Raw genomic sequence first — 16,455 nt, 5'->3', positions numbered from 1 at the left:
AGGGGAAGGAAAGCAAGAAGGGGAACTTGGACTCAAAACTGCCCCAGGAGGACACACCCAGAAACCTCATCTCCCCCTAAATGCTGCCTTTTGTTCCATATGGAGAGGGAAAAGGTGGGAGGGGGGGGGCGGGACAGACACAGGACAGTGTTCATGGTCAACCCTGGGGGACTCTGGACGCCCTGCAGGAAGGACACTCACCCCCCTCACTGCCTCTCCAGCTCCTCAGGGCCTGTTTATGCTGCTTTGTCAACATACACTGTTCCCTGTTCTGTCTAGTCAGATAAAAGTTGTCTTAATTCTGGTGAGTTAATAATTTACCTTCCTCTTAACGGACATATACCTCTAATAGTTTCATTGTTTTAAGTGCTTTTGAAACAGTTTCAGGGAAATACCTAAGGTTGCCACAATACAGTGGAGAATCTAAAAGGACTTGTGATTTTAAAATACAACTACTCATTCTGCAGGGGGAGGGCGGGAAGAGCACCAGGGACTGTGGTGGCGGTGCAGGGGCGAACTGGTGGTGGGAATTCTATGGGAACTACACCTGAGAGGAGAAAGCATACACACACGCACTATACAAAAGTGAACAATGATGTAAAATATACATAAATAAATTATAATGTAAAATACAACTACTGATGGGAAGAAGTAAGCCCCGTTCTCCAACAACAATCCAGTGAAGTTTATGTTGACAAGGTTAAGATGAGGGGTCACAAGGAAAGCCTCTTCGATAAACGGTGCTGGGGACACTGGACAGTCACGTGCAAAAGCATGAAACTAGACCACCGTCTCCCACCTCACACAAAACCAACTCAAAATGGATAATAGGCTGGAGTTATACAACCATTTTGAAATGAGAGATCAGAATACTTAGTAAAAGTTTTACATCCTGGCGAGAAAGAGAGAGAAAAGCAAGTGTTTGTTTGCTCATTATAAGGTGCCATATTTATGGGTCCAGTTTTGCATAAGTTTTTAGTTTTTTTTAGTTTCAGGAGAAACCTGTATTTTTTTTTCTTAGTGTGAACAACTTGAAAAGAATTAATGGGCATGGAGAGCAAAGAGAAGAAAGAACACTGGGAATAAAACACCCAAAGTTCCCCATCCCCTCGTGGGTAAAGACACAACCACACAGCCTTGGCCCAAGGCAGGGCCACTGCGGCCTGAAAGGTCCTCTGAGTCTGAGGTGCCTTCAGGTGGGGACCTGGGAAGTGGATGGAAGGAGCCAGCAAATCTGGGCCAAAAGGAGCAAAATGAAAGTACAAGGCAAGGGAGAGGTCGATCTCTCCATGGGTCTCTTCCAGGCATCTCCTTCCACGTCTCTAAGTTCCCGGTTCAAGCCAAAGCCAAGAAGCAAGGCGGCTTCTCCACACGTCTCTCTCCTGCGTGTCTCCTGGCGCTCTCTGCGCTGACAAACCTTCATGTTCTGAGCAAATCGTCCATCAGAACAGCCCATCACCATTGAGGCTCCTGATCTACTCATCTGTTTTGGGGTGTTTATGTTGTTTCCACAGCTTGGCTATTGTGAATAGTGCTGCAGTGATCACGGGAGCGCAGGGTCCCTTCAAAGTGGCGTATTTGTTCATAGATACCTTGGAGCGGGACTGCTGCGTCCTATAGCAGATCCACTTTTAGTCTTTTCAGAAACCTCGGTACTGTTTTCCATAAGGGCTAGATCAGTCCACATCCCCAAAACCAGTAAAAACTGTTACTTTTTCCCCATGTTCTGGCCAGCAATTGCTATTTCTAGTCTTTTTGATATGAGCCATTCTCACAGCTATGAAGTGGTTTCTCGTTGTAGTTTAAACCAGAGGCTCTTGCAGTCACAAAATGGGGATTGAGAAGAAATCCTGCACCACTCAGGCCCAACAGGGCAGCTGTCTCAGACTGTGAAGGAAAAGGATCATGAAAAAATTCAAAGAAACACGTAAGTGTCGACATTCTCCATAGTCCACCGCATCCTCAGAATGTCCCCTTCACAGCTTCCCCATAACCTGGTCCCGTTCTCTCTGCCCCAGCCCCTCCCATCACAGGCCTCCACATCTCACCTTTAGGAGCTGAGAGAGACACATTCGAGCCCTGGGCACTGTCGCTGCCTAGGGGAGAACAAAACAGAACCTGGTCAGAGGCAGGAGAGAGAAGACCACAGAGGACCTGATGATGTGACTCCCCCAGGGGCTCCATCTATGCTGTCCCCATGGGCTCAGAGTTCCAGCCCTTGATACACACTTACCTGCAGCCTGAGTGTAGCTTCCTCTTTGTCCTTCTGTGGGAAGAAACATCATGTGAGACCAGGGAGGAGTCAGCCCATGAAGTCTAAAGGAATCCCCTCATTCCAGAACACAGGAAAGTTTCCAGACTGTGACTGAAGACCTGGGGCAGGACCAGGAAATATGAAGAAAGGAGATGAGAGGGGTCTGGACCAACTTCCTCCCCACTGATATTTTCTGGGAGTAAGGTCCCCAGAATCATCAAGATGAATAATTAGTGATTCATTTTCATAAGCATTTCATAAGCATAATTCATTTTCATAAGCATTTAGTCAGCTCCAGACTAAGGGACAAGTGTGTGGATAGTATTTACATTTACCAGGGAGGGCAAACTCTCCCTGGGACATGAAAGCCTAATGTCCAGTTACCCCCCATTCCCTTCCCTACCTGAACTTCCTCCACATCACAGTTGCAGCCACCACAGCTCCAATGATCACAGCTCCAAGGAGGACCAGGCCAGCAATGATGCCCGTGGTGGGGATGGAGGACTGAGGAGGGGGCACTGGAAGGGAAGGGAAGGTCAGACCCTGGGCCCCAGGCCTCCATCTGATGCTCTGAAAGTTTCCAGAAGGGCTCCTGATTCCCCTGGGCAGAGGCTTTGTCCATGACCCTCTCCTTACCCCATCTCAGGACTCGGGGTTCCTGCAGTCCCTCATGCTGCACATGGCACGTGTATCTCTGCTCCTCTCCAGAAGGTACCACCACAGCCGCCCACTTCTGGAAGGTTCCATCACCCCCAGGCCTGGTCTCCACCAGCTCCATGTTCTGGGTCAGGTCCTCCCCATCTCGCTGCCAGGTCAGGGTGATGTCCGCAGGGTAGAAGCCCAGGGCCCAGCACCTCAGGGTGACCTCATGCTCAGTGATGGGGTGGTGGGTCATGTGTATGTTTGGAGGATCTAAGGGAAGAAGAATCAGAAAATTTCACTCTTTGGGTTTGCTCCAGGGATACTGAGCAGCCTCATGTGACAACCCCCAGAATGGACAGCGCAGTCAGTGTGGAAGGAGGAAGCACAAACCCAGAGACCTGCCTGGTCTGGGGAATCTGGGCTAATGGGGGGAGGGCCCAGGGTAGGAGGAGGCAGGTCTCTAAAGAGAACACAGACTTTTGCTTCTGACCTGGGTGAAAAGTGAATGAACAGAAAGGCAGGAGTCTGATCCAAAACCGTTCTCAGACCAAAAACAAGCCCTTGAGAGAGAAACTCCTGCTTCCCAAGACTGCTGCTGTCTCACAAGGGTCCAGGGAAGGGCTGGTTCAGGGTGGTCTCCCTCCCTTAGGAGAGACTAGATTCCTTCCCTGTCCTTCAGAGAAGCGGGGTCCTCTGGAGGACTGTCTCTCTCTACAGAGCCTGAAACCCAGAGGAATTCCTCCCTCTCCCGACCAGAGAGAGGGCCTGAGGAGAGATGGGGTTCGCTGGGTCCCTCTTACCTGCTTGCTGCAGCACCTCCTTCCCGATCTCCAGGAATCTGCGGAGCCACTCCACACACCTGCCCTCCAGGAAGTCCCTGAGGCGCTCGGGCTCCCTGCTGGCCTCCCACTCGCGCCGGGTGACCTGAGCCGCCGTGTCCACCGCGGTCCAGGAGCGCAGGTCCTCGTCCAGGGCCAGGTAATCAGCGCCATCATAGGCGACCTGATCATACCCGCCGAGGAGGCGCCCATCGGGCCCCACGTCGCAGCCCAAAGTCCTCTGGATTGTGTGAGACCCTGAGCCCCGGCCCTGAGGTCAGTCCCCTGGTCACGCCACCGGCACCCCGACCTCCAGCCCAGAAAAAAACGTAAACTTAAAATCTCAGGGAGGAAAGACCCGCGGGCTCTTCCCAGGCCGAGTGTCACGGCGGGAGCAGTAGCCTCGGGTGTCCTCGGACCCTGAGACTTGGGGCGCCCCGGCCGGTCGGTGGGGATGGGGGCGGTGGCCTCGCCCTGAGCCCACATTGCTCACCAGCCTCGCTCTGGTTGCAGCGGCCGCGCACGTCCTCCAGGAGCGCTCCGAGCCTCCGGGCGGTGCGCTTTTGGTTCAGGGTCTCCTCGTCCAGGTCCTCCTGCCGCACCCGCCCCGCCCAGGGCGCCCGCAGCTCCGCCCTCCGACCCGGGGAGTCGCTGTCGAACCGCCCGAACTGCGTGTCGTCCACGTACCCCACGGCGATGAAGCGGGGCTCCCCAGGGCCGGGCCGGGACATCGCGGTGGAGAGAAGCCTCAGGGAGTGGGAGCCTGGGGGCCGGAGGGAGACCCGGGCTGAGCCTCCTCCCAGCGCGTCCCGAGTCCCAACGTGATGGAGGCGGGGAGGAGGGCACAGGGGAAACCTTAGGTTGAAAGGGGCAGCAGATCTATGACAAGCCAACAGCCAGTATCATTCTCAATGGTGAAAAGCTGAAAGCAATTCCATTAAGATCTGGAACAAGACAAGGATGTCCACTCTCACCACTGCTTTTCAATATAATACTGGAAGTCCTAGCCAGGGCAATAAGACAAGAGAAAGACATCCAAGGAATCCAAATAGGAAAAGAAGAAGTCAAACTATCACTATTTGCAGATGATATGATAATATACATAGAGAACCCCAAAATCTCCACAGAAAAACTAATTCAACTCATCAATCAATTCAGTAAAGTGGCAGGATACAAAATCAACACGCAAAAGTCAGTAGCCTTCCTATACACAAACAATAAATCTGAAGAAGAAGAAATCAAAAAAACCACCCCTTTTATTATCGAAACAAAAAAAAATCAAATATTTGGGAATAAATCTAACAAAAGAGGTAAAGGACCTATACAAAGAAAACTATAAAACACTGTTAAAAGAAATAGAAGAAGACACAAAGAAATGGAAAGATATCCCCTGCTCATGGATTGGAAGAATAAACATTATTAAAATGGCCATCCTACCAAAAGCAATATACAGATTCAATGCTATTCCAATCAAAATCTCAATGGCATTCTTCAAAGAAATAGAACAATTATTGATGAAATTCATATGGAATCACCAAAAACCCCGAATAGCCAAAGCTCTTCTGAAAAAAAAAGAAGGAAATGGAGGCATCACACTCCCAGACTTCAAACTATACTACAAAGCCATAATCATCAAAACTGCATGGTACTGGAACAAGAACAGACATACAGACCAATGGAATCGAATAGAAAATCCAGAAATAAACCCACAGATTTATGGTCAACTAATCTTTGACAAAGGAGCAAAGACTATGCATTGGAGCAAAGAAAGTTTGTTCAATAAATGGTGCTGGGAAAACTGGGTCGCTACATGCAAAAGAATGAAGCTTGACGACTACCTCACACCATACACAAAAATCAACTCAAAATGGATTAAAGAACTAGACATAAGACCTGAAACCATAAAATACATAGAAGGAAATATAGGCGAAACACTACGGGATTTGCACATCAAAGACATCTTTACAGACACATCACCCAAAGCAGTGATAGTAAAGACAAAGATAAACAGCTGGGACTACATCAAATGAAAGAGCTTCTGCACAGCAAAAGAGACAATAACAAAAACAAAGAGAAACCCCACCAACTGGGAGAACATTTTTGCACCCAACGCTAATGATAAAGGACTGATCACAAAAATCTGCAAAGAGCTGATGAGACTCAGCAACAACAAAGAAAATAATCCAGTCAAAAAATGGGCAGAAGAGCTAAAAAGAAACTTCTCTGAAGAGGAAATGCAAATGGCCAACAGACATATGAAAAAATGTTCAACATCACTTGTAATCAGGGAAATGCAAATCAAAACTACCATGAGATACCATCTCACACCAGTGAGAATGGCACATATTAAAAAAACTAGCAACAACAAATGTTGGCGAGGGTGTGGAGAAAAAGGAACTCTCCTGCACTGCTGGTGGGAGTGCAAACTGGTCCAACCACTATGGAGAGCTGTGTGGAGATTTCTGGACCTACTAAACATAGAGCTTCCATATGATCCAGCAATTCCACTCCTAGGTATTTACCCAAAGGACACAGAAACATCAATTCCAAAGAACACCTGCACCCCTATGTTTATAGCAGCACTGCTTACAATAGCTAAGCTTTGGAAACAACCCAAATGCCCAAAAATAGATGATTGGATCAAGAAGATGTGGTACATATACACCATGGAATATTACTCAGCATTCAAAAAAGATAAACACATGCAATTTGCAGCAACATGGATGGCGCTGGAAGGGATCATGCTCAGCGAAATAAGCCAAAAAGAAAAAGAAAAATACCGGATGGTCTCACTCATAGCAGGAATCTAGAAAACTTAAATAAGGGACCAGGAAAATGAATATAAGAAAGTGAAAATCAAAATCAACAAAAAACTATGAACCAGAGACACTTTTTGGGGGGTGGGGGGCGGGAGGGGAAGGATTGGGGTCAGAATGGGGCGTTTGCAATTGTATGGGGAATATAAAAATAAAATTTAATATTTAAAAAAAAAAAAAGGGCAGCAGGACGAGAAGGGCGGAGACGCGGGGGCTAACGGAGGCAAGAGGCTGGGGGACAGAAGGGCCAGGGCAGGACGGGCCGGAGGGGGCAAAGGGCACTGCGGTGGGGGAGACCCTCCTTTCCCGGGGGCTCCGCCCCCGCCAGGGGACCCCTTACTGCGCCCACCAGCAGCAACTGTTTCCCTCCCACCCGTACTCACCCGCCCAGCTCTCCGCCAGGGCCAGGGCCAGGGCGAACAGCGGCAGCAGGGATGGGGGCATCACCTGTGCGCTAGAGGTGCCGCGCATTTGAATCTTGGCGGGTCAGTGGGGACTTTCCTTACTTGGAGCCGGGGCGATGCTGATTGGCTGCTCTTTTTTGATGCTGATTGGCTGCACTTTTTAACAGGGTGATGCTGATTGGCTGCTCTGGAAACCTCCAGGCAATGGGGAGTGAGAACTGGAGTTGAGTCAGCAGTTTCCAGGCCCCGGTCGGGGGGTGGGGTGGAGGGTAACGTAGGGTGAGAGGACAACTGATAAAGAGCGGGGTGGGGTATCCCCAATAGTCATCTGCCCTGCACCAGACCCAGACCTGGGGGCCGAGACTATGAGAACCACACCCAGGGACATGGGACTTTGCGCTGCCTCCTCCGTTTCTGCACCAAGACCCCTGAGGCCAAGCCTAGGGGCTGGGTCAGTGATTCGCAAACATTTTCCTTTCGTGGTCTCTGCGCAGTCTCACAAATTAGCCAGGACCCCGGTATAATTTTATGAGGTTATAGCTATTCATATTTATCACACTAGGAATAGATTTTTTAATGATGTTACTATTTCACTTATAATAATATTAATAAGCCGATGCATGTTAACAGAAAATGTTTTTAAGAAAACTATTTCTGAACATAATCAGGGCAATGAGAAGAGTGGATCTTTTCCATTCTGTAATTGTGCAAGTGTCTTTCTTGTCTGTCTCATTAGAAGACAGTAGGATTTTCGTGTTTCCTTCTGCTTTTCGTCTGTGATTTTGGTTGAAGTCTGTGAAAAAAAAATATACAGTCTCACACATGTGTAGGACTAGTATTTTCAGGTAATTGTGAATATTCCACTTTGATTCTAAATTAAAACTATACTGTGCCTCCCCAAGCTGCCAGCAGCCTCTGCAGCACAGGTTCCATGCCCACCCGCAGGGCGAGGGTCCCACATGGTGCACAGACCTCTCCTGCCATGCTAGCTGTTCCCCTCAGCAGTGTACTTCGTCAGTCGGCCTGCTCTGCTCCCCACTCTGGCTCTGGTGAATTCTCTCACCCTCCCGCACTTCTAACTGTACCCAGTGCTTGTATAAATAAATAAATAAATCTTAAAAAAAAAAAAACAAGAACAACAACTATCAAGGTGGTAGTTTCTTGAAGATTATTTACAAAGTGAAATCTGAAATATTATCACTTGATAGTTCCTGTTCTGTTATTCTTCCATAAGCCTGTCTTGCAAATTGATTGGATCTTGTGTTAATTTATGAATTTATTTTTTGCATTGTTCTCAATTATGTAGATCTTCAATGTTCATTATGCTGGAATCAAATTACCAAAAACTCATATATGTTTATTTTTTACCAGAAATCACAAAAGTAAAGGTAGTACCGTGTACATTGTTAAGTTAGTGATGGGACACAATTTTTCATTATTTTTTCTGAGAGCTTATAATTTGTCAAGACAAAATTACTGTAATTTCGGGGCTCCCCTGGTGGCGCAGGCAGTTGAGTGCTGGGCTGTGAAGCTGTCGGCAGCCTCTGCAGCACCAGTTTGATCCCAGCCGCCCAGAGAGTGTCCAACATGAGGCAGCAGACCTCTCCTGTCTTGCCCGCTGCTCCCCTCAGCAGTGTATTTCGTCAATCTGCCTGTTCTGTTTCCCGCTCTGTCTCTGGTGAATCCTCTCACTCTCCCGTGCATCTGGACTGTACCCCGGTTCTTGCATAAATAAATAAATAAATAAATAAATAAATAAATAAATAAATAAATAAATAAATAAACAGATCTTTGAAATAAATAAATAGATAAATTACTGTCCTTTCTCAATTATCAGTTGATTTTCTTAAAGGAACAGTCATTTATTTATAGGAAAGTGTCTGCCAATTTGTCATTCATCCCTTCAAGTAAAGATGTTATTGCCTACAAAATAAAGAGGTTAGTTTACCTCTTACAAATATTTTCCTTGGGAGCCTCAATGGTGGCACAAGGGGTTAAGCACAGCACGGTGAAACTCTCCACAGCCACTGCAACAAGAGTAAGATCCCCTGCCAGCCAGGGAGCTGACCCACATGATGCAGGAGACCTCTCCTGTCTCCTCTACTGCTCCCCTCAGCAGTATATTTTAGTCAGCCTGCCTGCTCTGCTCCCCACACTGTCTCTGGTGAATCCTCTCATCCCCCACACCTCTGGCCTGTACCCCAGTTCTTGTATGCAGAAATAAATAAATCTTTAAAAAAACAACAACAGTATTTCCCTTGGGACACAGTGTTTTGGAAAGCAGCAGAAGTGCTCTATGTGTACTTCCATGTTTTACATCAGATTTTTTTTAATGTACATTTGAGGATGATACAATAGCAAAGATAATTTTTAATGCTTTATCCAGGACATTCTCGAGAAAGTGGCTTGAATTTTTATTTCTGCAGATAAGTGCCGCTGAAGAATAACTGTTACTGTAGTTGATGCTATAACCTACATTCTTACTAAGTTTTACCTCAGCAAATGTCAAAATAGTGAAAAGGACAATGGTGTCTAAGTGATGTTTTGAAAATAGGTTTGACCTCCTGCATCCGTGAAAGGTTCTGAGTGATGTCAAGGGCTCCACAGACCACACTTTGAGAAATGATTTTCTCAGTGAACCAGGGAGCAACTCCAGAGTGTTTTCTGCCTTTGCCTCCTCTTCACTTCCCAGCATCCCTCTCCCTGGCTGGCTCCTGCCTTCCCAAGCTGCCTCCCCTGCAGATACAATGGAGAGCAGAGAGAGGACCCTGGAGACGTGGAGCTTGCACTGTCAGGAGAGATGGACACTGAGTAAAGGTGACAAAGACACATGTAAATCCAACCTGAGCCATATGCTGGGAAGAAAAAGTTTGTACCTTATAAAATCAGAGAAGCAAGAGTCTTAACAAGTCCCTACAACTATTTTCAATAATATCAAAAGATGCAAAAAATATAAACTAAATTAGTATAAGAAAAAAAGATTTTATAAAACTGTATATACTCAGAATGAGAGAGCTTTTGAAATTATAAATTTGATCATAATAATTCAGCAGACAAACTGGAATATTAAAGTCTCACTCCCACTAAGTATACAAATGGAAGAGACTTGACAAGCAGAGAGAAGACCTACAAGAATGAGTCTATGATCAGGCCCAGGCCTGGGAGGCAGGACTGAGGCTGTGGGACAGCGTCTGCACAGGATGAAGCGGGCAGGAGAGCTGGTGTGTGTGATATGTCCGTGGAGATTCTGACCCCGGGGGGTAGTTTGAGGGGGATTAGTAATGAGCACAAGAGGAACTGAGCTAGTGAGGGAACAGCTGAATGGGGCTCAGTTATCCACCTCACTATTCAGAACAATGAGTGCACTTGGAGGCTTTGAAGGACAGGATGGAGGCCACGGCTGCCCCCAGAGTGTGGCAGCATTCATCGCTCAGTCTGTGGTATTTTATGAACATTTTCAAGCACATAGAAAAATTGAAATAATAGTGTAGAGCACACCACCTAGATCCCAGCATTAGCATTTTCCCACATTTGCTTTAACACACGTCTGCCTGCCAGTCCGTCTCTGTTGCCTTACGATGTGTGACATGGGAAGAATAAGTACCCAGAGTCCCTGTGCAGAACAATGAGAAACCGAGAGGGACCCACCAGGAAGGTGCAGCCCAGCTCCAAGGGCAGTCTCATTTTTACTTTGGATCAAACGGAAAATATATAAAAGATCAAAGCAGCAGTAGGCAAATAGGGAACACACAAGTGTGTGGCGGACACATAACCAGCTGCCTCCAGCCTGGGCTGGGAAATCAGGGAGAGTCAAGGGAAGCCTCAGTGTTTTTGCTGGTCTCACCATAACATCTACTGCTGTGTCTGCACACACTCTTTGCAGCATCTATAGATCTTTATACCAGGACTTTTGCCTTGAGAGCTTCTTTCTCTCAAAATTTCCTGTTCATATTCTGAGTGAAAGGCACAGAATAATCAAGCCAAAGACACAGAATGTTGAGACATAGACTAACCCAGGTCCCACGTCTCCCATCCATTGTATTTTTCTGATGATATTAAAAGTCAGTTGCAGGGCCTCCCCGGTGGCACAGCAGTTGAGCGCTGGATTGCGAAGCTGCCCGCAGCCTCTGCAGTGCGGGTTCAATCCCCGGCTGCTCCCCGGCCACCGGAGGAGGGTCCCACATGGCGCGCACACCTCTCCTGCGCTTCTGACTGTACCCAGTGCTTGTATAAGAAAATAAATAAATAAATAAATCTTTAAAAAAAAAAAAAAAAAAAAAAAAGTCAGTTGCAGATGTGAGTAAATTTCATTTCTCAACACTTCATCATTCAACTAAATAACTAGAATTCAAATAGTTTAAAATTCATTTTTGTGATAAAATTTATATTTAAAGATTTATTTTATTTATTTCTGCATAGAAGAACTGGGGTGCAGGCCAGAGGTGTGGGGTGTGAGCGGATTCACTAGAGACAGAGTGGGGAGCAGAACAGACGGATCTACTGAAATACACTGCTGAGGGGAGCAGCGGGAGAGACAAGAGGTCTGCTGTGCCATATGCATTAGCTCCCTGGCCTGGGATCCATCTCATGCTGCAGTGGCTGGCAATACCTTGATAGCACTTAGACTTTAACCCCTGTGCCATCAGGGAGGCCCAAAATTCATATTATGAGTAATATGTAAATCTTAAGTTTACTCTTTGATGAGTTCTGTCCCTAATCAAGAACATTATGATATAACTTTTATTTTATTGGATACGAAGGAACACTTAAATATCTTAATGATGTGCCATACTTCACAAGAAGAATTGATCACACCTCCTTCCTGTTTAATTCCTCTCACAGTCCAACCTTAAGCCCCCATGGCCCATCCATTCTAGCCAAGTCCTGTGACCACGGTCCTCCTGGAAGATAGTCTGTGCCTGGTTCGTCCTCAGAGTTATTTTTAATTATGTTCATTAAGGTAATTGGTTTACAACACTGAATATGATTTAGGGGTGCATGTTCAAACCTCTACAAATGTGTGTGATCACACCACACTCAACACAAACATCAATATATGGTGTATTATTCTTCAACTTTTCAACAAATAAGTTCATCTAACTCTCCCTTTGCCTTCCCATCCACAAAACCATTGGTCATGCAGGAAGAATAGCATATTGTATACATGTATGTGTATATATACATACAAAATATTTTTAAGTTTTATCAAAAATATGTATGTACAGGCAATTGCTAAAGCATAATTTTGCTAGAGCAGATGATGATCATTTTTCTAGCAAAACAATCTTCCAGGGATAGAAAGGAAGACAAGAAAACAATAATTTACTTTATAATTTACCTTTATCAAGTCATCCAGAGCACATCAATTCCTTTATGTGAATACTACTTTAAAATTACATAACAAGGGCCTCCCTGGTGGCCCACCATTTGATCACAGAGCTGTGAAGCTGTCCACAACCTCAGCAATGGGTGGTTAGACTCCTGGCCTGCCAGGGAGCTAACCCACTTGGCGTAGCAGACCTCTCCTGTCTCACCAGCTGGTCCCCTCAGAAGTGCCTCCGGTCCGTCTGTCTGTCCTGCTCCCTGCTCTGTCTCTGGTGAATCCGCTCACCCTCCCATGACTCTGGCCTGTACCCCAGCTCTTGTATAAATAAAATAAATCTTTAAAAAAAATTGCATAACAAGTTATTGACAGAAAACATACCAGTCAGAAACCTTATAACCTTAATTTTCACAAAATCATCAACTTCCCTAAGTTTTTTGAGAACATGAAAATAAAGACCATTTCAAGTAACAGCCCTAAACAACATGTGTGTGTGTAAAGAACAAGAATTGGGGCAATCAGCTGTCAGCTTCCTACTCCCCAGGTTTCATCTGAAATGACTCTCACTAGTTTAGTTCAGATTTATATCACCTTGACTGGGGGCAAAGTGCCTCCTTGGCCTAAGCAGAGGACAATATCACAATACTTCAATAGCCCTCACTGAGAATGTAAATGGGTGTCTAGCTCTGTAAGCCCTGAACACCTCCGGGTGCCCAGTGACCCCTGTGCTAGGTGGTTTAACATCATTGTTCTTCTTTTTTTTTTTAAGATTTATTTATTTATATATACAATAACTGGGGTACAGGCCAGAGTTGTGGAGAGGGGTGAGAGGATTCACCAGAGACAGAGTGGGGAACAGAACAGGCAGACTGACTGAAATACACTGCTGAGGGGAGCAGCAGGCAAGTCAGGAGAGATCTGCTGCGCCATGTGGCTAGCTCCCTGCCTGGGCACCTAGCTTGTGCTGCAGTGGCTGTGGCGAGCTTCAAAAGTTGTGTCTTTTTTTTTTTTTTTAAGATTTATTTATTTATTTATACAAGAACCAGGGTACAGACCAGATGTGCGAGAGGGTGAGAGGATTCACCAGAGACAGAGCGGGGAACACTAGTTCCAGCCAGGATCGAACCAGCACTGCCACTGTGGACAGACACTGCTGCAGACAGCTTCACAGCCAGTGCTCAACTGCCTGAGCCACCAGGGGAGGCCCCATAGGTTGTGTCTTAACCCCTTGCGCTACCAGGGAGCCCCACATCAGTGTTCTTCTGAGATCAAGTCTGTGCTTTGATCTCCCTGAAGCTTCCAGAACAAAAACAGGGTTTACTTTGTCTCCAGATTCTTTCTCAGGCTTGAGAAGATGCTCCCTGCTTTCCTGAGCCTCCCTGTCCAGGACCCCACAGCTCTTCATACTGGACTGGGTGGTCTCTGCCCACGTCCCTGCTCCCTCCCCGCTCTCCCTCCAGGGCAGCCCTTCTCCTCTGGGCTCAGACGCTGGCCCTGCCTGTGGAAGGTTGACAGTGAGCGGTCATCTCCAATCTTGAGGCCTCATTCCAGTCAACACTTTGCTGTTTCACATTGTAAATAACAGCTGACTGCGCCCTTTACTCCCTCCAGTCTGAAAGTGTTTCCCTCCTCTGTCTTCTGGGAGGTATTGTCAGTTTGTTTAAATGATAGCAAAGTTTTAACAATGATATTAAATAATAAGATGTTCTGGAAAAAACTACAAACACTACATTTTGAGTTAATGAAAATGATAATGTATTATTTTTCATTACAGAGGACATGGATGTATGAAAGAAAAGTCAATTCACTAAAAATGAGACATAAAACTCAAAAACAAAGAAAATGTTATTACATGGTGTTTAGAGACACAGAAGTAGCAGTTAGAGAATCAATTGAATAGAGTTGAGCAGGTTGTCTCTGAGATTCAGGAAGTGGGTCATGGACGATGGGGACCTGTGTCTTCATAACAAGCCTTGTGGAGGGACCATTCATTACAACTCTGTGAGTGTGTGTGTGTGTGTGTGTACAGTATAGTCTAGATAGTCACATATGTGTTATATTTGAAAAACTAAAAAGACGGCCAAGCAGCGGAGAGCAGGGACTCTCAGGAATAGTTCTCTAAGGAGTATCATAGAAATGGGGTTTTGTTTAAAGACACAGGATCAGGTTGTAGATTTTTGTGGGAGGAGATTGTTTGGTTGCCTTAGGAATTTTTTTCTTTTCAATGGGAGAAATTACTGCATGTTTTTATAGAGAGAAGAATGAGCCACAAGAGAGTGGGATATGATGACTATAGGGGCAGGAAGGGCCACTGAGCAGGTTTTCTATGACGCATAAAGGAGAGTCCTGGAGCCCTTGGTGGGTTTCTTAGGGTTTTATTGAGTTTTATGTGTATTACATCAACCAGGTACACGCAGGCAGGGGTGCTGGGGGTGGGGCAGGAGGCCGGTAGGCCTCCAAGTCCCCAGCAAATCTTCAATCTGGGCTTCTCTGGCTTCTCTTTTGGCTTTCTTTCTCCCCTTCTCTCTCGTGCTTCTGCTTCTCTCTATCTCAATACCCCTTCCAAGGCCCACAGAAGTAAACAAGACAGTTTGCAACAATGTAACAACTACAGGTGCCCCATCAGCAGGGCAAACCTAATGGTGGGAGGGCAGAAAAGCCTGAAAACCATTTACCCTACAATGAACCAGGGGACAGAGGGGCCTCACTGCGCCCAAGCTGAGGGGAGGCCTTAGACAGTAGGGGCCCTTCTCCCATCACCTGGTGAGGGCAGAGGATCAGGTGCAGGTGCAGGGATGATGGTGCCGTTCTCACCTGAGTGCTTCATATTTTATGAAAGAAAAACGAAAGTATTAATCAGCTAGAGTGGAGAGTGGGTGGAGCTGAGGGACTGAGGAGGAGGAGGGTGGAGTGGGAAAGAGCCCTCTCAGGAGGGGTGGGAGTGAGCTCACCTGGGCAATGGCATCTAGAGGTGGCAGGACTGAGGCCATTGGGCTCTGTGCTCATCAGCTGAGAGAGAGAGAGAGACTGACTCAGGCAGCAGCCACAGGATCTACAACAGACAAGGAAAGAATGAAACAAAATCTCTCCCAAGTGTGAGGACTACAGTTACTTTTACTTTCCCATTTGTAACATTTCATATTTTTACAAGGAATGTACATTGTAGCACATAAATTCTACATTATGCATATACATTTAACCAGAATAAAGCAGGTCTTCCTAAATTTTGAAAGGGAAAGCTGGTTTTGGCCATCAGGCTCAGCGCAGAGCTGAAGGGCTGGGCTTCCTGTCTGCTTCCTTCTTCCTCTTAGCCCTTCCTCCCCTCCTCAGGATGTTGCTCTCTGTGGGGCCGGCTCACTATCTCCCCTTTCTCTTCTGGGGGTGGCCATTTATTACAGTGTAAAGCCTGATGCTTTTAAGAAGATGGCATCTTTAGCTATTTTCAGTGGGAAGGTGTATCCATCCATCCAGCCCAAATTTGTCAGATGGACATTCTAAGGCAAAATATTTCAACAAAAAGATGGCGGGTCCTAGAGTGGGGGTTCAGAGCCAGAGAACATGTGACTGAGACTGATTGGCCAAGTGTTTCATAGTGTCAGGGATTCTCGTGTAATTTTTTTTTATAATAAATTACTTTGATAATTAATATTCATGCACAGACAAGAGAATTTATTTTTTTAAAGATTTTTTTTTTATTTATACAAGAATAGGGTACAGGCCAGATGCGCGGGAAGGTGAGAGGATTCACCAGAGACAGAATGGGGAACAGCGTGCGAGATGGGAGAGGTCTGCTCGCCATGTGGGTTGCTCCTAGGCAGGCAGGGATCAAACCGGCACTGCAGAGCCTGCGATTCACAGCACTGCGCTCAACCACCTGCACCACCAGGGAGGTCCCCAGACAAGAGAATTTAAAAGCAACTCAAGAATATACAAAAATAATGAGTCACATCATCTTCCAGTCACCCAAGTCCTCTCTACTCTGAAACCACTGCAGCTTATGCTGGATGTCAGTGTTAGGTCTGTAAAAGAGCTCAGGCCACTGATTGGGAGAAAAGCTTTGAAAATTACATAACTGGAAAAAGACATGTTTTACAGCATGCATGGAAGCCTTAGAATTCAACAATGAGGGGGCCTCCCTGGTGGCACAGGCGGTTGAGCACCACACTGTGAAACTGTCTGCAGCCTCTGCAGCTTGGGT

General features: G+C 46.3%; 1 protein-coding gene across 3 annotated transcripts; it reads right to left on the bottom strand.

Annotated features, from left to right (window-relative positions):
* Positions 1-596: 596 nt before the first annotated feature.
* Positions 597-7,005, bottom strand: LOC119252140 (HLA class I histocompatibility antigen, alpha chain G-like). Of its 3 annotated transcripts, none has more exons than XM_054698577.1 (8): positions 6,914-7,005; positions 4,208-4,477; positions 3,697-3,972; positions 2,891-3,166; positions 2,658-2,772; positions 2,234-2,266; positions 2,049-2,096; positions 597-1,887 (listed from the first exon to the last, which is right to left on the bottom strand). In XM_054698577.1, the coding sequence occupies exons 1-7, from the start codon at positions 6,999-7,001 to the stop codon at positions 2,051-2,053; spliced, it is 1,104 nt and encodes a 367-aa protein (XP_054554552.1). In that variant the 5' UTR covers positions 7,002-7,005; the 3' UTR covers positions 597-1,887; positions 2,049-2,050. The 3 variants fall into 3 exon arrangements, 2 of the variants coding, with proteins under 2 accessions (XP_054554552.1, XP_054554553.1); XM_054698578.1 differs by having other exon boundaries at positions 2,234-2,263; XR_008553163.1 differs by lacking the exon at positions 597-1,887 and having other exon boundaries at positions 2,081-2,096; positions 2,234-2,373.
* Positions 7,006-16,455: the final 9,450 nt, after the last annotated feature.

This window comes from Talpa occidentalis, unplaced genomic scaffold (assembly GCF_014898055.3).
Source record: "Talpa occidentalis isolate TD23 unplaced genomic scaffold, MPIMG_talOcc4v2.1 talOcc4.2, whole genome shotgun sequence".
In the NCBI taxonomy this organism is placed as follows: Eukaryota; Metazoa; Chordata; class Mammalia; order Eulipotyphla; family Talpidae; genus Talpa; species Talpa occidentalis.
Note: the sequence above shows the minus strand (reverse complement) of the source record. Positions and strands in the feature narration are given on the sequence as shown.

What these genes read in the sequence shown, in the direction of transcription:
- LOC119252140 (XM_054698577.1), bottom strand. Translation starts at nt 7,001, where the DNA reads ATGCGCGGCACCTCTAGCGCACAGGTGATGCCCCCATCCCTGCTGCCG. An exon ending in CTGCAACCAGAGCGAGGCTG is followed by an intron (nt 3,973 to 4,207) that starts GTGAGCAATGTG and finishes GCCGGGGCTCAG; the next exon opens with GGTCTCACACAATCCAGAGG. An exon ending in ACCCCGAGTCCTGAGATGGG is followed by an intron (nt 2,773 to 2,890) that starts GTAAGGAGAGGG and finishes CTTCCCTTCCAG; the next exon opens with TGCCCCCTCCTCAGTCCTCC.